The following is a 23,094-nucleotide window of genomic DNA, read 5'->3' as shown; positions in this document are numbered from 1 at the left end:
CTTTCCTGTATTTGCTGCCTGGGAGGGCGATGTGGACGTTTCTCACTGGTGACGGCGGGGTGATGGAAAAATAATTAGCGTTGCTGAGGAAAAGTTTCCTCTCTCGCGGAGATCGCAGACAAACACGCCGGGCCTCAACCCCAAAACAATGTTGATCAAAGCGCGTAAACATCTGGAGCAATGAGACTGTGCCTTCGGAACAAAAGATATCTATCTATATTTTTCCAAGATTGCCATCAAAGATACGCAGGCTGTGCGCGCATGAGGGAGCACTTAGAATACCAAAGGTTTAGAGTGTGATACTGTAGCCTACCTGCATATCCCCACACCTGTCTCTCCTCTAATCTTTGTATTTTCACAATCCTCACTCCCACATTAACACATTCTCCGGCTTTTGTACTCATGTCGCCTCTCCCTAACCACCTATCTCTGCCCCCCCACCCCCACCCCTCCCTTCTCTCCTGCACACACCTTTTCTCCTCACCGGGCAGCAGGTGTTGAGTGGTGGTGTTTACTCCCCCCGCCTCCTTCTCACTCTCTTTCTCTCTCTGTCTTTCTATGTGTGTGTGTCTCTCTCTCTCTGGCAGCTGGTAGGAGGAGGGAGGACGCTATAACAGCTGCACATGAGGGCGGGTGGAAAAAAAAAAAGCGCACAAGGCAAACAGCTCCAATCCCCTCAGGGTTGTCAACTCCAATCCCCCCAACCTCTGGCGTTTTTTAACCAGGCAAACAGAGGGAAAACTGTTGCAGTCGGAAGACATCAGGGTCCCCGTTCCATTAGCCCTACCTGGCGATCTCAGCCAGAGTTTACGCTCCCAGAGGGGCCTCCGTGTGGAGCGGCCTAGTAGCCTGCATGAGAAGTGTCCACTTAAATCCACTTACTACCATTTAATAATTTGGAGTTTGAAAAACATGTCACTTCCACATGGAAATTTCGCTGGAGGTACTTACATCTGTTGGAGAAAAACACAAAACAACGGACACCACCGGGGTGCTTTTTTTTATTTTTGCCTCTCTCTCTCTCTCTCTCTTTTTTTTTCATCCAGCCCTCTCAAAGTCTGAGCCGTGTGTGTGTCGTTTTCACAAACAGCATCAAAATACATGAGATCAGCTCTCGGGCTTTGTTTGGCCCTGGCAAGGTTAGGCCAGCCTCATTCCAAATTTCCTGAGGGGGAACAGAGAGAAAAACGATTCCATGCAGATAAATCACTCGCACAGATCAAAAGACAAATCAGTGGCAAAGACAAAAGATGCTGACTTGCAGAGAACAATGGAGACAGGGAGACGTAGGTATCAGAGGAGCCGGCCCTAAGATCCCCGGCTTCGCTCAATCAAACCTGCTAACCAGGGTTTGCATACTAGGTCAAACAAACTCTGCTTCAGCAAGACAGAAAGTGTATTTAAACTGATGTTGCTGAGCTTTTTTGGGTAGGTCTGCACTGTAAAATCTGACAAGTCAATTTTAGATTTTAAAAATCCAGGAAACAAATTGCCTTGACAAATGTAGGTAAATATAAATTATAATCTTAATCAATAATTACTTTATATCTAATTGTTCAGTTGACTTAAAATGTAGTTATATTTACTCAATTTTGTAAAGTTGCTGCACCTTAAAAATGAGAAGTTTAACTAAATCAATCTTCCTAAGTTCTGGCAACATCAGTAAACTAAGTTTACTGCGCTATTTATCTGTCAGTAGTGGAGCAAGTAATCAAATTCTTTACCTAAGCAAAAGTACTAATACCACTTTGTGAAAAAAAGCTCTATAGTATGCAAGTAAAAGTCAAAGTAAAAGTAAGCAAGTATAATCAGGAATATATGCTTAAAAGTATTAAAAGCAAAAAAACACAATTTGGAAAGATCTTTAAAAAAAACAAATCAAAATTATTCAAAATAAAGTAGAAAAAATTATGATGATTTTGTCAATCATTCAATTGATGAATCAACTAGTTGCAGCTGTATTTGTGTTTGTTGGGTAGTTTACAAAAAACTTACCTCAAACTTGTACTTAAGTACAAGAATACATGATCAAGTTAAGTCAGGCTAACTCGCTTTACTGAAGTCGCTAACACTTAGAGGGAACCAGGTAATTTCACTTGTCACTTTTAGGTTGCAAAAACGTCACAAAATTAAGTAAATGCAGCAAAATTTAATGTCAAATTAACGCTTACATATAAAGCCGGGCTGTCACATGATTAATTTTTGAATCATGATTAATCACAGAATATCAGTAGTTAATTGTGATTCATCTGATTTTTAATGTTTTTAATTCCATTATTTTGCATTTCAAAGCAGTTTTGAAGTTCATATTGAGAAGGTTAAATTAGTATAATTTTTACCAGATTATTTTAGAATCACATGACAGCAAAAAAAAAAAAAAAAAAATGCAATGGGACTAGCATAAAGTGGGCGTGTCTGTAAAGGGGAGACTCATGGGTACCCATTTTCTTGTAGATATCTGAATCTATATTTGGAGCCTTATTTGGTTGCCTTCCTGAGAAACTAGCATGATATGGTTGGTATCGCGGGATTACTTAGGTTTTCTTTTTTAAAGTTTACTGTAAATTTGATACCAGGATCAACATCTAGCTTTAAAGCTCAACCCGGAGCAGCCTCTGCCGGTGATTAATACCATTAAAAATAAATAATGTGTTATGTAAGGATCTTAATCGCATCGCAATTAATGCCGACAGCCCTAATATAAAGTAAACATAAATTCAGATTTATTGTTATATGTACTTTCCTTTTTCAAGGCAATCAGTTTCCAAGATTATTTAAAGTAAGATCAACTTGTCAGACTTTACAGTGTGCTGAGCTCCCACTGTTTAGTTTTGCAGAGGCACAAGTCGGATTGAGTTTCCGGCTTTGCAAACTCATCTTCTAGGTTTGATTTAACAGCCACCCTGAGAGTGGGATATGCCCTGGTTTGAAAAGAAAAATGGGAGGAGAAAGAAAGAGAGGGGGTAAACTATTTGATATAGAGCACCGGCGTCTGTGTGGGTAGTTGTGCACACGCACGTCTGTGTGGTTTGATGTATGCCTTCAGCCTGGCTTTCTATAGTTCTGCATCTAAGACGAGAAGTCCCGTCCCATGCAGCCCTTCACGCATCACGGCCCACAGTCTTCTATTAACTTCTCCAATACGAGCAATAAATAAATATATGGAATCCACAACTCTTTATCATCCACTCATCACTTTAGAGAAGCGGGGTGTCAGAGAGAAAAGAGCCCTTTGGGAAGTAACATGTAGGAGACAAGAACCCAGCAGCGCCCCTCACCAATATTACCTTTTGATCAAAATGCTTCACAGATATCAGAGGAAGCAACACATCACTTTTACAGCTCTGTTCTCTGTTTAAAAAACAATTCGCACAAAGAGGAGGGTCACGTGAAAAGCACCTTGCGATTTGGCTTTAAAGAATCATTGAGGGCCAAATTATGTTCAAAAAAACAGTTCACCATGCACCACTGACAGCCATTATTTGATCCCCCCCCCATCCTCTGAGATCCATGTATGATAACACATCAATTTAGATTAAGGTGATATGAAAGAGAAATGTAAAATAGGTTTCAAGGGGGAGGAGCCGGTGCATTTGAGATGAATAAAATGATATTAAAATTAACATGTTGAGCTTCGGCACAGTCGCAATTGACCTGTGAAGTGTGCTTAACAAGAAAATATTTTAAATTGAAGCGCCGGGGTCCAGATAGGCTGTAATAGCTGCCCGTAAAATCTGCTGAACTCCTCAAAAAATGTCGCACATGTCTTGACATCAGGCGTTATTCAAATATGGCAAGGGGGATAAGGAGGCCGATAAGGTCAAAGGATTTACCTAATAGATTTGGATGGAGGGTTAGAGGCACATTCAGGTGACATGCACAGAGAAGAGGGAGCGTTAAAATATAAGCTGGGTCGAGCCCTCGATGAAACTAACCCACACTCCAGTCGCTATCTCCAGTCCAAACAAGTGAGATTTGATACCGCTGTTCTGGCCTGGAACAGAGGGAAAAAACAAGCCCACTGCCACAACAAAGACAGGAAATTCAGCATAGATTCCTACTTCTCTCTTTTCTCCTGCCTCTCTATACCTAACAATACTGGTAATGGAGAGAGAACAGTGCCCGGGGCTGGCAGAGACACCTGCGACATATTTTCTCCCCCCACCCCCCTCTACACCGCCAACACCCCTCCCGTCCACCCTCCCCGCTCTTCCCACCCCCTCGACATTAAAGTCCTTCACAGAAATCAGAATTTAATAAATCACCCCAGAGCCTGACAGAGTTTATCTCCGGGGGTCGCCTCCACTGTGCAGAGACTCACAGACAGACAAAGCCCGGCCCGATAAGATGTGAAATTAAATACAGTTAGCAGTTTGAGACAAAGGAGGGAGAGTGTCACACCGAGCTTTGTACGGCGTAAACGGCTGGCTGCTAGTCGGGGCACATACACACGCACGCACGCACACACAAGACAGCGGGGTGATTCATTTCAGGTTTCCTCTCACATTTAGCCTCATTTGCATCATCCACTGTCAACATATCGCCTCTCCCAGATATGTTCAAGAGCTTTCATTAGACGTCCAGGGGATGACATCCTTTTTACCCAGATGCACCATTATTAATCACTAGCTCTACTCCTATGTGGACTCATCTCCATCACGGATCAAACGCTATCTGCCTGTGTTTCCTTTCATTCAGCAGACATCCCTGACATCAGCCATCACTACAGCTAAAGGAGACTTATGGGAGTGTGTTGGGGCTCAGACGACCTTATGAATGCGGTACATAAGCATTTAGTACTGAGAGGATATAAATGTGAGGATTTGTTCGGATCTGTCAGAGCAAACCTCCGGCAGACGGGCGAACACGCTGTTAGGGGTGGGTATCGTTAAGATTTTAACAGTGCTACTGCTCACACAGATGCTGCTTATCGATCCGGTGCTTTGTAAATACTCTTTTTTAAGGGGAAAAAGATGAAGAATAGGTAAAATAGGTAAATATAACTACATTTTAAGTGAACTTAACACTTAAAAATAAAGTTAAAATAAATGAAGACTAATGATTATATTTACTTTTACAGTACATTTTACAGTTTCTGAGATTTTTTTAAAGTAAAAACAACATTTCAGATATTACAGTGTAGATGGGGATATGAACTACAAGCTAGGCTGTCATAAACGGTGCATTTCGCCACATTTATGCGATGCACTTTTGCAGTTATTACAGTTAGTTTGGAAAGATTGCTCGTCTTTTCAGCCTTACATGCAAAAGAGTTGTTGTACTTGTGGCAACGAGCGGTGTCTGCATCCACTCGAGAAGTATAACCAGACTTTGGAGCGTGTCACTGAAAGCAGGACACCTGTGTGTGTGTGTGTGTGTGTGTGTGTGTGTGTGTGTGTGTGTGTGTGTGTGTGTGTGTGGCAATCAGAGTGGCAGAGCTGACCCTGGCCTGCCCCTTGCACTTGCAGCAGGCTGCCGGGCTCTGACACACAGAGCTCTCCTCTGGACTGAACAGCAAAAATGCATCAGAGACGATGGTTTTAATTTTGTTGCAATTTAGAAATGGTGTTGGTGAGATAAAAACTGTAAAAGATCATTTGTGTAACCTAAATAAACATCAACAATATTGCTTTCATTCGTCCATTACTGATAGCAGAACTGCTGGAGCTTATCAATACTCTGGTCTTTAATAGTTTGGCACTGGTGCATATTTAATGCTGGGTTTCAGTACCCATTTCTACACACTGTACAGCAACTTGAGGGCTCGGTAAAACAATTAGGTGCTTTGGAAAATGAAACATGCAGTATGAAATTGCTGCCTGGTGTTATAAAGAAGCAGGAAGAGTATACAGTTATATTATTTGCAATTAGTTGGGTCTCCAATTCACATCAGGATATGGCCGACCTCAGCTGTTCAAAGCTGATTTTTCCCCTGCTCGGTAGTTAAGAGAAAGCACAGTCAGGTTTCCAGGCCGAAGCTGTGCGAGGTTGTTTAATAGGCTTAGCCTGGTCGTTGGACCTGACCTTTCCCTTTAACAATACTGAGGCCGACGGGCTTGGGCCTGCTCTGGGAACACAATGACCCGTGGGTGAAGCCTAATCTTCTCCAACTCCATTCTCTCCGCTGACCAGACGGCCTTCGTCCACAGCCTCTCTGTTACTCCAACTGATGCCTTCCTGCTGAGACAACAGTGCCAAGGAACTGTCAACAGGCTGGGCCCAGCAGGGCCCCGACTGGGCCCCTCTTACACGGAGCCCTTCAGGGTCCACAGGCACCGGCACTCCACACTCAGAGTGCCGCTCGGTAGAATGTCAAGAATGACAGGAATGCTGGGTGCCATCATGCATCCTGATAACAGTCTACATCTAAGAGCATGATTAGCTGTCTCTGTAGTCTGCCTGTCTATAGATGTGATTGAAACAGTGAGCTGCTGGATATATAGTCCCTCTCCTTCCAGCGGCCTCCATGGGACCTTATTATGGAAAAAACATGTGTAGTAGTCAATGGTGGCGGCATCTGGCTGTTCTTACTTTATTTTCCTACGAAAAGTAACGTGCACATCCCTCGTATTTTGAAAGGCTGCAATCACATGACCAATGAGCTGACAGGAGTAAATAAGAAACTAGTCCTGAACAGTCATGGTGGACGCGTCATAAAAATCGTGAATTTGAGACCGTGTGGACTGTGAGTAATCTTTGAGGTATTTCACTCGCTAAATCTAACCACAGAAGCTTTTTTTTTGACCTAAACCCAACCTCCTAAAGTTTATTATGCAACTGTACGTTAAGATGTAACATCATTAATGGGGGCCCTAATTCGTAGGATATGATATGAACTATTCTTTGAGGATACGTTGTCCCGTTTGAATTATGCCATGAATTACACAAATGATGTTTGTCAATATAAAAGATGATTTTATAAGTCAAGACAGTCACACTTTATCATAAGTTTATCATAGTATCATTTACTTTTGTGTAAAACCTCTCAGTGAACTAAATTTCTCGTATTGCATGACATACGTCATTGACACCAGCTAGCTTGCTGGCTAGATATTCAACAGTGTTCAATGCATAAATGCAACATTATTGTACCTGGTCTGATTCATCCAGCAACTCCTGGTCTTTGTATCAGCCGGAAAGCAAACAAACAAGAAAGACAAGTTCCTTGTGTGAGTATATAGTGCTATGGAATAGGCAAGCGTCGCAGCTTCAATGAGAGAAACAGCTATGAGCTAGGACATCACTTATGCAATTTGTGTTCTTTTTTTTTTCCACAGTCTTAAACAATTTAATAACAAAACTATTTTGATTTGTAAACTCTTTTAAATTGACTAACATCATATTTGTTAGATCAAAAGAAGTATTTGTCACTCGCCAGTAACTACAATACATATTTTTTCCCAAAACAAGGTCCAGTGATGGTCCACTGGAAGGAGAGAGACTTTGCCTCTCTAGTGTCGGCAGGCAACAACAACGCAGCAGCAGTCATTTTGGATAACCCGATCCTAAACCTCCCACATGACGTCACATATTGCTGCTGTTGGGCGCAAACCTCCTATCACCAAAATTGCTATTTCTCAGAAGATCCAAGGATTCATTGGTTGAGAACTTAAATAAAAATAAAACCCACTGATAGACGTCGAGGGGACCAATAGAATTAATCCATGACAAAAAATGAAAATAGTGAAATATGGAAATACCATGTTAGCGCCCGACAATGACAATATGTAACCATTGAATATAAATAATGTTGCAGTAGCCATATTAATGTTAAGATTAAATGTGTAAAGTTAGGCACTAAGAATCCAGAGTGCAGTTAGTAAAGCTCAGAAATGTAAAATCAACTTAGTGCTATTAATAGAAGTGCAGTGAGATCTTAAAGCCTTGCATCTATTTCCTCTAAAGCGTTACCATCACGTAGTTTGTTTTTTCCTGTTCTGCATGTAAAAAGCCTCTATGGTGGACAGCAGGAGCTGAAATAATATTAGCCTATCCAGCATGCAACAGGAAATGCATGAGGCCAAACTAAGTGAAAATGTTTCTATTATATGTTAATAACACATTGGTTATAATGTGAAGAGCAACACAAACAGGACTGTTCATGCATGTGTACAAACAAGCACACAGAGATACATTCAAGAGTCCCAGCTGACGATGAATGTCCTCATACAAAAGCTCAAAGCTGGGGCACGACAATATCAGATAAAGGAAGAAATAAAGAAATGCCTCTGAAGCCAAATGTTTCCGTCGCTGCATTACTTAAACTTTTTAAGTGTTTGATCTGTGCAGGCACTGACAAGGCAGTTCATGATTTCCCAAATACTTTTTTTCTGTTTTATTTTTCCTATGTTTCGAATGATGGGCTGTGAAAGGTTGTTCTTTCTTCTTCTCCGTGCGAATAAACTATACAAAGAGGTGTTTGATCTCTGAAATCCGATCTGTATTTCTAGCATTGTCTCCAGTTCCTACTGTGGCATCTTAAAGGTCAGGAGTGAAAGGCCATTTGATAACTACAGAAAGACCTTTTGGCTTTATTACACTGCCTTTCATCTCCTTTCCTGCGGAGGTTAAAACAAAGCATTGCATCCTTTGAAAAAGAAAGGATAAAATGGATCGCTTTGGAGCCTCAAGCTTCTTTTTTTTCTTTTTTTTTGTCACTGGGAGAAGTCTGGCATCCAGTGTATGAGGGGAAACTCTAGTGGGATGTGTTTCTGAGAGGCGAGTCTTCTCAGGCACAATTAGCATATGTCCTCTCAACCTTCTACCAAACCTCTCAATGAGACCCTGAAATCCTATTGAGATATTATTACCACTCAAACAGGGCATTACACAAAACATCTAAAGCATGCACGCACACGCTCGCACAGGTGCGCACGTGCAAACACACACAATCACAGTTCAATGACACCCACTTCCCACTGAATATTCCTTTCTTTTTAATGGTAACCTTGGGAGACGGGCTGCACCGGCGCAACACTTAACAGCCACTAGTCTGAGAAAAATGTTTTTGATATGCTTGTGTCATTTAATCATCCACATTCTGCCGAGGCTGTGCAGGACAATTTTGCAGGATATTAACTCCCAACTAAACCCTGGCTTGTATCATTTGTGGGGCCAGTCAAGCAGGAGTCCCAGGAGGAGCAGAGACTTCCTCCTCACAGTCGTAGTAATCTAAGCTTGACTGGGCGCACACACTCACACACACACAGAAAACACACAGCTAATAGACAGGTAGAATGAACCATAAAGGAATGAAGGAATCAGGAAATGTAAGGCTCTTTTACTGACAGTCACAACAGTAAAAGGATGAGTGTATTTGTGATTTGGCCGATCAGGTAACAACAATAATACAGCCAGTAACACAGCAGTGGTAGAAGTCGGTTTAGTGTGTGAAGATATATATATTCACAGACAGCGAAATTACTTCCTTTCTCTTTTATTTCCACACCAAAGTTAGAGATTGAAGAGCATTCGTAAAAATGTCACTTTAACGTGATCCATTTGGACAGCTCACATTGCTTAATGGGGTAGGAAATTCATTTTTTCTGCTGTGGAACAGACATAGTGGATGATGTGATTCTATGCAAAATATATGAAGCCATTACTAGAAAAATGCATGAGTTTCAATAGTTGGAGGGGGGGAAAAAGTATCTCATTGCACGGAGGCCATCCCTATTCTTTACCAGGCAGCGTCACATACACACACACAATGCAAAAGACAGCAAAGGCAACTGATGAAAACCATTTTTGTTCCATCACAAAGAACTAGGTCACCCTCTCATAATTGTCAATCATGCAATAAATCTCTCTGTGGCACAAATGAATACGGCATTGGAAATGAGACAAAGCTTATTGGCATGCTATGTCAGCTTGACTCAATTCATCCTCCTTTTCACACAAGACCATTCATATGTGAAGTTGTGCGAGGGTGTCTCTCTCTCTTTCACACTCTCCCTCTCCCTCTCTCTCTCTCTTGCACTCACACACACTCTCTCTCACCAAGCAACTCACACACACTTGCACACAAGCACTCACATGCTCCTAATGTGAAAGTTACACAGGGTTAATGTATGTGGACAAACCATTTCAGCCAAGGGCTGCTTTATTATCATAACTATGTTTATTTCCATAGAGAACACGTCTCACTGTATTTTCAGCGTTACTGTGGAATTACTGGGAACATACAGAAGTAACTGTTACAGCACATTGCTTTCAAGGTATTAGCACATGCACGGACAGAGTTTGACTACTTAAGATCACAGCTGAAGCAATTCCTCCAGCACACACTTTATTTCGCTGTTTGTTGTCTTTTTCGCTCTTATTTTCCATCTGACAATTCTATGATTAAGATTTTTTTTTGATGAGGATACATGTTTTTTTTCCGCATTACAAATGTCTAAAAATGACTGGACCACTGTTAAATACTTTTTGAGAGTTGTCCCAACAATGTTTAAACCCAGATAAGTCTGTAATTTAAATCAAGATTGAAGTATGTGTGTCATTTGGTTGGCATCGCCTATGATTTAATGTCCTCTTTGCACATACACCAGGGTTGTAGTAGTCTGCAACTGGTTGTCATGAATTGACTTTGTCATGAATTGAAATTACTTTTTATCCAGTTTTAAGTCACATTTTAAGACACTCTCTTTAGATCTCAGTTGTTTTTAATATAGTAAGACGCAAATGATTGCGAGAGCCAAACAGAATTAGAGAAACACAGATTTTTAATGTAAAACTGCTTTCTTCAATGTTTTTGCCTGTTTAAATTACTGGTTTCATTTGTTGTGGAGAAGAGGAGACCTCTGCAGATAATTCGGCTCTGACACAAAAAATCAAAAACATCTGGATCTTAAGTCATCAAAGAAAAAAGATGAGTAAACATTACCGTCCGCTCAGCCTCAGTCCCTGCCATGCCAAACAGCATCGGAGAAACACTGATTTTTAATGTAAAGCACCTTTATTTGGTTTTGTTACCTGTTTAAATCTCTGTGTTCGTTTGTTTTGGAGAAGAGGGAACCTATGTGGATAATTCGGCTCACAGTAAAAACCTCCTAAACATCTGGATCTGAAGTTATCAGAGAAAAACAAACTTGAGCACATGTTAGCGGCAGCTTGACTACAGCCCCTGCCACACCAAACAGTGTTGGAAAAACAATGATTTTTTAAAGTGAATCTGCTTTATTCTGTGGTTTCAACAGTAAATTCACATTGTGTTAGTTTAGGAAAGGAGGAGACCTCTGCAGATAATTTGGCTCTTGGTAAAAAAAAAAAACTCCGACACATCAGAATCTTAACTCATCAAAGAAAAAAAGCAGGAGATGGGCGAGCAGCTCCTCTGCGACCACCCAAACAGCATTAGAGAAACACTGATTTTTAACAAAAAACTGTTTTATGCAGTGTCTCTACCACTTTTAATCCCCTGCTCCATTTGTTTTGGAGAGGAAGAGACCTCTGCGGACAATTCAGCTCTCAGTAAAAACATCCTGAACGATGAACACTGAAGGAATCCTAACCAGGAGAAACCGACTGCAACAACATCATTGCTCTTTTGTTATTGTTTTGATTAGCGGCAAAAAAAAAAATCACATATTGCATGTTTAAGTAAAGGCAAGAAGAAGTCATGCTGCTTAAGTATAAAACTGAACAGACTCCTGACTTTTCTGCAAACCTCATAGCAAACCAGGTGTACAGTGGTCTGTGTCGTGCTATCTGATTGGCCGGGAGCATTGGCTTGACACAGCACTACAGCTCCATCCACGGAGGTTTGTGTCACGTCTCTGAGGACCCAACTGTCACTCTTTAAGAGGAGGGTAATAATAGCCGGGCGCCACAGCAAGTGGTGGCACAGGCGATTTTAAAGAAACATCAGGGAGACGGTGACATTTGAGTCTACGAGGAGAGAAACCCAAGCGCTGCAACCAATAAAGACTCCCACCAATATTCTCACTAGGCTTAGAGGGAGAGAGACAGAAGCAGAGAGAGAGGGTGAAAGGCAATGGGAGATGTCAGTGTTAGATGAAAATGTGTTGACCTGGTGATATTGATACCCTGCTCATAACCTCTACAGGTGTGCAGTGCCGTCAGGAAGCAGCTCTGGGTGTGGCTATCTCTGTGGATAACAGCCAAAATTGCAGACCTTATCGTTTTACAGTACAGAGAACGAGCTGCCCCGTTCACTTTGAAGTGCTGACAACTGAAATGATTCTGTATTGAAAAAAGAGCTACTGTGCAAATGATACATACCGAGCCATAGATGCTCTGCATGATTAGGGCCAATCAAATAATCACAATCATGGGGAAGCATTTTTTTAAGGTAATTTTTGGGGCCGTATTTTGCATTTATTTGACAGGACAGTTAGAGCGTGAATGGGGGAGAGCGAGGGGATGGTATATTTTTATTGCACTTTGAAATTTAAAAGAGCAGAGAACTGCTTTCACTTTCGCTGCCATGTTGTGTTACAGTCCTGCTAATGTTCTCATCTTTGCATCAAAACAAGACTTAAGATAAGGCTTTTCTTCACCTGAATGCAGCACATCTCCTATGGATACGTATCCAGTGCGGTTTTTTGTTTGTTTTTTTACAGCGGTCATAGTGCTGTGACGCGCTGTAGCATCGCAGCGATGGATGTTTCAGCCTTCATACATTCATCGTACTGTGGATTGTAGAGGTTTTTTAGGGTGGTTTAACAAGTTAGTGGTGTTGTTTTACACGAGAATACATGTCTGTTCTCTCCTATATCTGAAAAACTTCATAACGAGGCATGATGATGGCCGATGACGGATGATTTTTGTTTTGCCTGTCAGCTCTTCAAAAGTAGAGGCTGGCAGTTATTTAAGGAAGTGCTTGATTTTATTGTGCTTGCATGGGAGTAGTCTATGAGCGGAGCATGCATTTTAAACGTCAATATTGCAGTTTGTTTAAATGTGAGAAGCCAAAATCATGATCATGATAAATATTCGATAAACTGTGCCTTAAGCCATTAGTGTGGATTTTTTTTAAATTTCCATTTACGTAAATTAGTGCAAAAAGATAATGATAATGATACTTTTTAGCCCTTGTGTATATACACAATGGACTTGTTTTGTAATACTGTGAGCCTTGTGTTCTGAAAATAATAAAAAATATTTATAACATTTTTTTTTTTTTTTTTAAACACAAGTACTAGATTGGGTTGTTGAAAAAAGATATCAGCTCTTTTTTTCTTATTTTGACAGTTGGAACATTATAACTTGTCACTTTTTCCTGATTTTCTAATATGTAAAATGACAATGACCTCAAGATTAATGAGTGAATTTTCCGTGAGCACATTTAGCAAGGTTATAGTGATTTTTTCCATCATTTGAAAGACAGATCTAGAACAGTCTGTTGATAAGTGTTCAATGTCGTTGCTACAACAGAACCATTTCTTTAGATATGACCTTTAAATGTATTAAGAGAAAAATCTAACTCTGCATATTGGCATTTGTGGCTCTAATATTACGACACTGATCATATAAATATTTGGGGAAAAAAAAAGACATTTTGCTGAGAAAGAAAACACTGTCATCAGAATTGCTGTGTTGATTTATGATGGTTTAGCTTGACTTCAATCAAAATCACTTATTTACTTTGATCAATTCAGGTCTTAAAGTGTCTGTTAGAAAAAAATAATTTTTAGAGTCTCTGAAGCTCCAAAACCAGACACAAGAGATCACTTTAGTGTCTAGCCTGCTGGCTCAACAGCTACTCATTTTATGCACATTGTTAGTTATAATTCAATGCAACAAATTGACTGCATAAAGTGTTTCTGGTGTCTAAGTGAATTCAGACTTCACGTAAATAGCTGTGGGGCCGTTTTCTTAGTTTTTCATCAGAAGGTATTGACTGAGCAGATGCTTTGAACCACCATAGAATGTGCTGCTAGTCTCAAGTGTCATTAGCTTCGGGGCTTTTCCAGCTAGCGCCAGGTAAAGATTAGATAACAATCAGCCCTTTAATAGATACTGTTGGAGGCACTGGAGCCGTTCCTGTGCCGTGCCGTTCATCTGAAGCTAACAACAGAAGAAGAGAGACTGGAAGCCGATGTCATTTCCTCCCTGATTTCTTCTCTGTGATGTACCGCTGAGCCCAGCGAGGAACACGGCTGTTGTTAAATTACATGTAACTGTTCACTCAAACTAGTGTCAATGTGTAGTCTGTCTGTCTGTCTGTCTGTTTGAGCATGGCCAACTAGGATTTGAAATGGCACATTTCTAAGCAAGATAAGTTTATCTGTAAAGGACCTTTCAACAACAAGGCAAGGTGCTGCGAAAGACCGGAAGACATCAAGAAAACATATAAAAGAAACACAAGGCTATATACAAAGACCTATATGAATAGGATGTTAAAATACTAAAACTAAAAACAATAAAAGATTTAAAAACAGCTAAAATTAAAAAGTGTAGAATAAAAATCACTATGCAAGATATGAATAAAAAGGCCCAAGTTTCACTCAATAAAATGCAGCAGAAAACAGAAAAGTTTAAAGGCTTCATTTATAAGAACTAAGAGGTGGAGCAGAAGTTTTCTACAGATATATGGCACATGAAAAAACAAATGCTGCTTCTTCCTGTTTAGTTCTGACTCTGGGAACAGAAAGTGGACTTGTCCCAGACCATCTGAGAGGTCTGAGCTAATGAACATAAGATAACAGCTGATAATGAACATATTTTGGCGCTAAACTATTCAGTGCTTAATAAACAAGAGGTAGTATGTTGAAATAAGCTCTTGACAAACAGGAAGTCATTCTACAGATCTGAAGACTGGACTTTCATGGTCTTAGTGAGGACTCTGAATCAGCTGCAGCTGTAAAGACAGTGTTACAGTGATCGAGCCTATTTATGATTAATGCAAGGACAACTTTTCCTAAATCCTAGTACGATATAATTCTTTGTTGGGATGGAAATTTCAGGTAATATTTAAGTACTCACTTCAAATTATTAGAGTACTTGAGTACCCGCAAAACAATAAAAAAATAAAAATCTAACTTATAAATAGAAATGTGAATTGGCCAACTATGGAGAAATAGAGCAAGTTGAAATTTAATTATTGAACTGCCAGGCCTGCTGTTGTTACATGCTGTAGGTTAGACGCAGTACTGAATGACTGTATCCAGAGTGCGGGCCCCCTCTTCTATTGGTCTCTTCACTGTCTGCTCAGTTAGCACAAGCTAACACAGCAGCTAACATCAAACAACGAGCCGTTAAACAGTCCCAGCAAACTCACATCAAAAAACCAGTTCGTGACCATTAGGCTAACATTAGCCATGTGATGCTGACAGTTAGCTCTGTCACCGTGTTTTTGTGCTGGGGGACTCCTACTAACTGTCCCCCAATGCAGCGCTCACACACAAAGAAAGTGTGAAGAGTAAAGCAATTTACTGCACTCAGCTCTACAGCGAAGCAAGATTTTACCCATTTTAATACTCAAAAAAATCTATAAATGTCACATTCAGGTGGCAGGTTGGGCGGCAATAACCATATAGGTTGATTGTCCATATTGAATACGCAAGTTCTCATATCCATCCCTAATTCTTATCAATCTACGACTGATCGGTGCTTGTACTGGCCCATTATCGTGTAGTGATATTGTTTATAAATCTGAATATGGTAAGAAATTTTGTGGTTTTCTGAAATCTGTGCTGGTGATAACATGTAGATGTATGAGCTTAAATAGGAATAAACTGCTGGATATTGAAGACATTTTGAAAATTAATTGGAGTTATTTGATTATTTTTGAATTAGGGATGGGAAATATATGGAAAATTGCATATATTGTGACATTTTGTCGAAGATTTTGGATATTCTAGTATTTTAAGTGTTGTTTTTTTCTGGTTTTTAAGGCTGCTTTACAATTACGTGACACAGTTTCACCAAACTTTTCCTGCTGTTTTAATTATTTTTCTCTACCCACTTAATCATTATATCTACATAACTGACCACTATTTATTAAAACTCTCACTGTGTAAGTATTTTCGGAAAGCAACACTAGTCAACCCTACAATAGTGTCACAATGTCAGTATCGAGGTATTTGGTAAAAAATATTGTGATATTAGATTTTTTTTTCATATATCATCGAGCCCAATTTGGTACTAAAAATTTTAATTTGAATGAAAATTTAGTTTTTGCACGCATCTACCCTACATTCACCTGCCATAAACACATAATACTTAACTTTAACACCTAACAGGGTCATATTAACACAATATGTCATTTGAATTGCATTATATTGGACAAATATTCTTTTCATAAAAAAGAAAGTGGATTTGTGTAGGATGTTTCCTAACTTTCAGTTAAATCTGGGGAGAAAAAAAGTTGTGCTATCATAATATGATGTGCATTACTTCACTGAAATTCCAAAAGTACAAAGGGCTTTTTGTTGGATGACATTCCTTTCTTAATATACTTCAATTATTAGGAGGAGTCTTGTGTATTGAGTAGAGAGCTCCAAAAACATTGACACTGGAGGAATAACATCTGCATGTTTACTCAGGAGAAGATTCATCCCTGATAGCCTCCACGAAAATGAAGAGGGGGAGAAAAAACAAGTGGAGGAAATTTGTGGAATCCCATCTGAGATTGCTTCCCTGATGGATTCCTTTTCCTGTCAGCTCAGACGAGAAATGAAGCCGGGGAAAATTAACTCCTGATACAGCTACGCTGAATTAGACAGAGAGGAGAGAAAAAAAAACCCTACACACTTTTTAAGGATTCCAGCCTTGTCATTTTCAATTTTCTGCTCTTTGGACATGCTTGTATTCAGATTCCCCAACATCTATTCGCCATATCAATCCTAATTAGACAATCTGGGCCCACGAAGGATGGGAGCGGAGTTATTTGCATAATTTAATCATAAATACTCAGTGATACATATTTCCAAATGCATTTGTACAATTATCTTTTCATCCTTGGGGCAAAAGTATTAATATGATTAGGCAATAATTCTTTAAAAAAGGGGGAAAATAGGAAACCAGCAAGTGTGCACTCTTTTTTAAACTCCAGCTTTGGGCTATATGAAAAATTAATTAATTTCTGAGGAAAATCAATTTCTCTATGTGACCATATTAGACAGAGCCAGGCAAGGGCCTGCATTCCTTCTCCAATCAGAAAATCTCATCTGCTCCCTCTAACTTCTGTCAGTAGCATTTAACATCCTGGTACGAGCGCCAGTGACTTCCGCCATGCTCTCCTAAATGTGCTGTAATGTGAAGGAGCCCGTGAGTAAAGACAAGCAAGGGAGCTCTGACTGTGGGAGAGAGGGGAGCGGAAATCAGAGTGACCCAAAATCTATTGCCGGCCTGTCAGGCAATCAGTCTCAAGTGTAAAATCATCAGGTAGAATCACTGTTAACAAATCTAGTTTAATATGCTAGATAAGTCATATTGACAGATAGATTTTAAACAGCTTTAGTCTGTTGTCTATAAAAATCAAAGCTAATACCCCTTTATGGTTGGTGAGCATAGTAAAAATAGGTCGTTTTAATATGCTGATTAACGTGGAAGGACCTGATGTCGGTGTGTGATTTTAAACCATTTCACTCGCTGGAGGAATTAATTGGTAATTCAATTGCTGTTGCCGATCCAGTAAAGGCATGCAAATAAGATAGGAGCTTGGACAACTAATGCATCCAACAGGCAAATTAACAATACAGGCCTCTTTGCCATGCAAATAGCCTCTAAATCCACAAATGACATTAGACAGTGTCAAACAAAGCCTCTTTAACAAGTGAAATCTGTGGTTTCGACAGTCTTGGCTGAGCTTCATTGCGAGCTACAAAAAACCGGTCTTAAAAAAAAAAAAAGGAATGTTACTTTTGTTAACTGAACTAGTGCGTGGATTTTTCTAAAAAAATATATATATTTTAATTTGCACTTGTTCCAGCTGAGTGAATGTCAAGTCAATAAAGCAATTCTGATTTTCAAGGAGACTATTTGTTTGCAAAAAAAAAAAAAACACCTTGCCGCCATCTGCCAACTGCACAGTTGACTTGAGCACATGTACTGTACCTAATCAAATTTAGCAGAGCCTCACTGAAGGATTAAAAATGTAAAAAAAAAAAAAAAAAAGGAGAGAAAGAAGTTAAAAATGCTTGTTTTTTCCTTCAATAAAGAAACGACACACAAAATGAGGGCCAATTTGACTTTCAAGAAAGTGCTTGAATAGATTTGGATTTTAAACAGCTTTGTATAGCATTCTCTCTCTCTCTCTCTCTCCCTCTCTCTCTTTCTCTCTCCCTCTCTCTAATCAGGCATCTGTCACTCTGTTTTTGAAGTTATTATCGCCCAAGCTCCCTCTTGGATGTGGTTGCTGGGTGACGGGTATCTTAGCACCCACTCTGACTGGGAATGATTTGAATGGAATCCAGAAATCTCCCCTGAGTACCTGTAAACACATCCGTGCCTTGTAGAAAACAAATATATTATAAGAGAGCTCAGCAGAGGAGAGGAGGGAGAGAGACAAGCTGGCACCCTCGGTGGCAGCTCACACTGAGCGCTAAACAAAACAATTACCGTCATTTGCAAATATGTGTGTTTAGGCATAAACACTCTTGAAATGGGAACAAGAGAGGTGATAGCTCTCATAACGCTCTCTGTCACATCAGTATCAATTAAATATATCTGTTAAAGAAGAAGTCGCTCCGCTGCGACCTGTCACTCCGAACATTTCAGAGGAAGATCTGTTTGACTGAAACGAGCCGGGGAAAATCTATTTAAGAAGGGCATGTAAGTGAAAAGCCGTCCCATTCCCAGTGGTGGGACATTGTCTGGGGCGTGTGGTTAACCTTCAAGGGTAGACAATGATTGTCAATTAACTGCTGCATTTCTGCGCCCCAGCATCGGATAGCCTGCCCCCACAAAGCAGACCAATGAGAGATATGCGATATCTCCGCACCGCCCCCCCGTGTTATAATAACCTTTCAGAGAGTTCAAGTGTCACACAGCAATAAGAACCTTTTCCATCCCACCACGGGGAAAATGAAAAGGAAAACAAGTAGCTGGAACAGAGGGCTCCTGGAGGGCTCCTGGAGGGGCCAGAGTCATAATGTAGGGGAGATTACTGAACCTGGATCAGTCTGGGAGCGAGAGCGAACACTGCTAATCTGGCACGAGAGTCCTTAAGAAAATGAAGAGGCCAAGAATGACTATATTCCCCTATATCTTTAACAACAATTACTAAAATACCACGATGCTTTTCAGGCAAAGTGCACATTATTATAAAAGTATGTAAAAGTATTTTTTTCATAATAAATTCTCAGTTTGAACCCATCATAATAATAAAAAAAAAATCCTACTGGGTATTTCTGAACACTGTTTTTCATTTAATGTGCTCAAAAAAGTGTTATGCTAAAGTAAGCATAGTGGGGAACAATTTGGTTGGAGCTTGTTTGTGTCCACATCAAAACTAAAACAGCGGGATGCAGCGCAGCTCTGTGATGCTATTCACATTCACACTGTGTGCAAAATGAGAGTAGTGTTGTTTTAACACAATAGGCCGTGGGAGGGAAAAAAACAGCATGCGAAATAGTAAGACCCATTGTACAGGAGTATTATTCACTTCATTGTTACCACTCTGCCACTGTATAATAAGAGTAGTGACATTGTGGTAATAGGGCGAGATGAAAAGCTAAACTATCTCACGCAGCAGGCTGTTGTTGTGTAACCTGAGCGGGTTAACCAGTGAACTCGGATACTTTTTTTTTTTTTATTTGACAGAAAGTCAGTGCAAAAAGCGACTTTGGAGAGGGGAAGTTGTTTTCACCTACAGGGCGACCTGTGTCCTGTTTACTCAGACTGATCTTTTTTGTCAGCAGCAATTCAATGACAGACGGTGTAAAGCACACATCCCTGCAAATAAAATCAACTCTTTCTAAGTAACAGAAGCCTTTTATCCAGCGGATGCCTCACTGTTCCATGATGTAATTCTCCAAATGGGGCAGGCAGGCGGGCAGGCCGGGTCTGAGTGATTGATTTCAGCCCAGCACCGGGAGTACCTGGCTGCTTTCAGAGACAATTACAGTCCTGTCCATGTGCCCGTAATAGCCCACCACTTTAGCGTCATTAAAGCGACGCGAGGCACTGCATTATCCTTTAACCCCATCGCTGGCCATCCCCCCATTGACAACCCGGAGAGTTCAACCACATACTTTGTCACCTGAAGCCCCACGCCAAGCTTGAGGAGAGGATCAACGCACGGTATGTTTTTCTCGATAGAGAGAGAGAGAGAGAGAGAGGGAGAGAGGTGGAGGGGGTGGTGGTGGAGGGAGATCTGCTCCCTTGATGCTTTATGTAAATGATGCTTAAGCACCAAAGTGCACAGGTGAGTTGTTGAGACAATTGCAACAGGGGTGGAAATATGGAGCTGAAGCATATTTATAAGCTACCAATATTGTATATAGTCATGTAAGGCTGCTTTGAAGCAAGCATAAAGAGAAGAGGAAGTGTGTTTATTGATATTAAATAAAATCTAAAATATATGACAAAAAATGCTTTAGAATTAAAAATGTTTCACTGTAATAATATCCCTCTCTCTTCTTCAAAATGTTTTGCGAGTTATTTGATTTTGCATTTTCTGCCCAGGCCTAATAGTGCACTTTGCAGACACAGCAGTGCTTAGAGGGTCAAAAAACTCATCATACATATGGATCTTAATGGCACAAAATGGTACGTAAAAAATGATGTTTGCACAGCAACTTCTGAGAGGTTTCTTTTTTTCTCCACATGTGCTCGAGATACTAAGCATCTAAAAGTCAGAATTAAGTTTTATCTCACACTATAATTTCTCCCAAAAGGCTGTGTGCTTTTACACCGAGACAACCAAGTGACTCCAAGTGTTTATTGCTATTCCCCACTGATGTGAGCCTTTCCATCATATTTGCATTTCCAGCTCATTTCTGGAGTAGGAGATCAATATGGAATCAATCATAGTGACAGGTGAGATGGTAAATTTGACCAGGCTGAACCATCCTGTGAGACTGAGCGATACATCAAAGCTGGGAGCAACAGGACAGTAAAAATGGCTTTTAATCAAATATTGATCCTCACTTAAATCACTCCATATTAAAACATTTAAAGCTCAAAATAATTGAAATGGTAATATGTGTTAGTGCATTAATTTTGTGTGGTTGTTTAAACCACTTTGTGTATTAATTTCTTTGTTTGATAGAAATAAAGGGTGTTTGATTATGGCACATTATCATAAGTGTGTACAATAGTTATTAAATTACAAACTGGCTTTATATATATATACACACACACACACACACACACACACGAGTCATGAGTGTAATGTAACCTTAAGAAATGCTCAAGCTGTTGATAATTTAAAAAAATAAAAATAATAAAAATATTCCATGTCATATAATTATGATAATCTGGGTTTGTCTTGTTTACTTTTTAAAAATTAGAGTTATCATAATTGAAACTGTACAGCCCCTGTGGCAAGGGCATGAAATTAGGCATAACCTAGTTTCCATCAGAGTCATTTAAAATAAAGTTGAGCTAAAAGTTTCTTTAAATTAAAGAGGAATTACACTAAAGTGAGGCTCGGGGGTCTTATTTCTGAAATTGTCTTTACAGTGGCAGCTCTACACCTGAAGTTTATTCAACAGCGTTGTGAAACTCCGCCGTTGTGTAGTCTACATTATCGATTCATTTGTTCTGAGGCAGACAGGCTATCCATCATGGCACAGCTTTGCCCCTGCACGTGTTAAAAACTTTCACTAAACTTTCTTCACTGATGTTGCGCGCTGGCCTCTTCCCGTCTAACACACCAACTACGAGCACACTGGATGAAGTCTGAGCTCTCTTTTTGACACACTTAAACACACCTAAACACACCAACAACAAGCGATTTCTAAAACTTGATAACTTCATCTCATCACTTGAACCACTTGTTTAATAAAGGAAAAATGTCTCCCCCTTCCTTGCTCCCGCGCCTTTACGCACGGCCGTCCGTAAAGACATTTAAACCCCCACCAAAAAATGCCGCACACAGCTCGCCACTCACCTCGCATTGGTGCAGTCGTTGTACAGGGTCTCGAAGTCTTTTCTGGAGATGAGTTTGCAGCGGTTCACCCCTGGTTGGATGGCGCCGAGCCCTCTGAGGATGCGGACCTGCTCCACATTGCACACCACCGGCGTGATCTCCAGCCGCTTCAGCTTGGTGTAGACGGTGTGCAGTCCGCCGACCAGGTGCTTCAGGAACAGGTCGAAAGCCTGAGGAAGGCAGATGAGCTCGCAGCCGTCCACGGTGAAAGAGGCCACTTTGGCACCGCGCAACTCGACCATCTTGCACTCATTGTTTTGCGGTATGTTTTCAACAGGCGACGGGGTCGAGTACACGGGTTTGCCGGGGGGAAGAGCCGCGGCCGGGATGCCCGGGCTGCTGGTGGCGAGGAGCTCTGATCTGAACAGGGTCTGTCCGGGTCCGGATGGGGGGGCCAGGGATGGAGATGGTGATGAAGTTGTCGACGGCGGGGACGTCGTCGCGGAGGGAGTCGAGATCGGAGGCGGTGGGACCAGAGGAGTTGGTGGGATCAGAGCAGCCGGTACGGCCATGGTCACCTACAGGAGGGGAAGAGAGTAGCCGAAGTTCAAAGTATAAAAACCCAGCCTGCCGAGACACCCCGAAATGAAAGAATCCACGAGAGTTTAGCTCCTCAGATAAGTTGGGAAGTAAAAAGAGCTGCCGAAAAAAGGCGTGCTGAGTGAGGGTGTTTGGGGGGGCTGAGCGGCGGGACAATGATCAAAGATAGGAGGAGGAATGACAGGAGGAAAATGAGCTGAAAAGTGCAGCTCCGCTCTGTGGATGAGTTGTTGTTGTCACACGGTACAGAGAGGGAGGAGCTAGGGGACAGTGCAAGCCTTTGAAGAACAGATAACTGGGCTCCGGCTGCACTCAAATGTCTGTTAAATTGTTTATTAAACATAAGAGAGATCTGGTTATATCTGATCACGATCGTGTGCAAATTTGCACGTTTTTTATTTATTAGACTCGCAGGGTATATGTGTAATTTCAGTTAACAGTTATTTGTAACAGCCCCTCAGGTTACACCTGCTGTCCAACAGTATGCAAAC

General features: G+C 40.8%; 1 protein-coding gene across 7 annotated transcripts in view; it reads right to left on the bottom strand.

Annotated features, from left to right (window-relative positions):
• The window catches only part of dachd (dachshund d), a 120,474-nt gene extending 97,665 nt beyond the window's left edge, over positions 1-22,809 (bottom strand). For 5 of the 7 annotated variants that reach the window (XM_042494546.2, XM_042494549.2, XM_088083473.1 and 2 more), the window contains exon 1: positions 22,025-22,809. In XM_042494546.2, the coding sequence (XP_042350480.2) occupies positions 22,025-22,575 (551 nt within the window). In that variant the 5' untranslated portion in view covers positions 22,576-22,809. The remainder of the gene's footprint in view (positions 1-22,024) is intronic. The other 2 variants (XM_042494552.2, XM_088083477.1) reach the window with 1 other exon arrangement.
• Between the last annotated feature and the right edge of the window lie 285 nt (positions 22,810-23,094).

Source organism: Plectropomus leopardus, chromosome 10 (genome assembly GCF_026936395.1).
Source record: "Plectropomus leopardus strain MGB_pleo_1.0 chromosome 10, ASM2693639v1, whole genome shotgun sequence".
Taxonomy (NCBI): domain Eukaryota; kingdom Metazoa; phylum Chordata; class Actinopteri; order Perciformes; family Serranidae; genus Plectropomus; species Plectropomus leopardus.
Note: the sequence above shows the minus strand (reverse complement) of the source record. Positions and strands in the feature narration are given on the sequence as shown.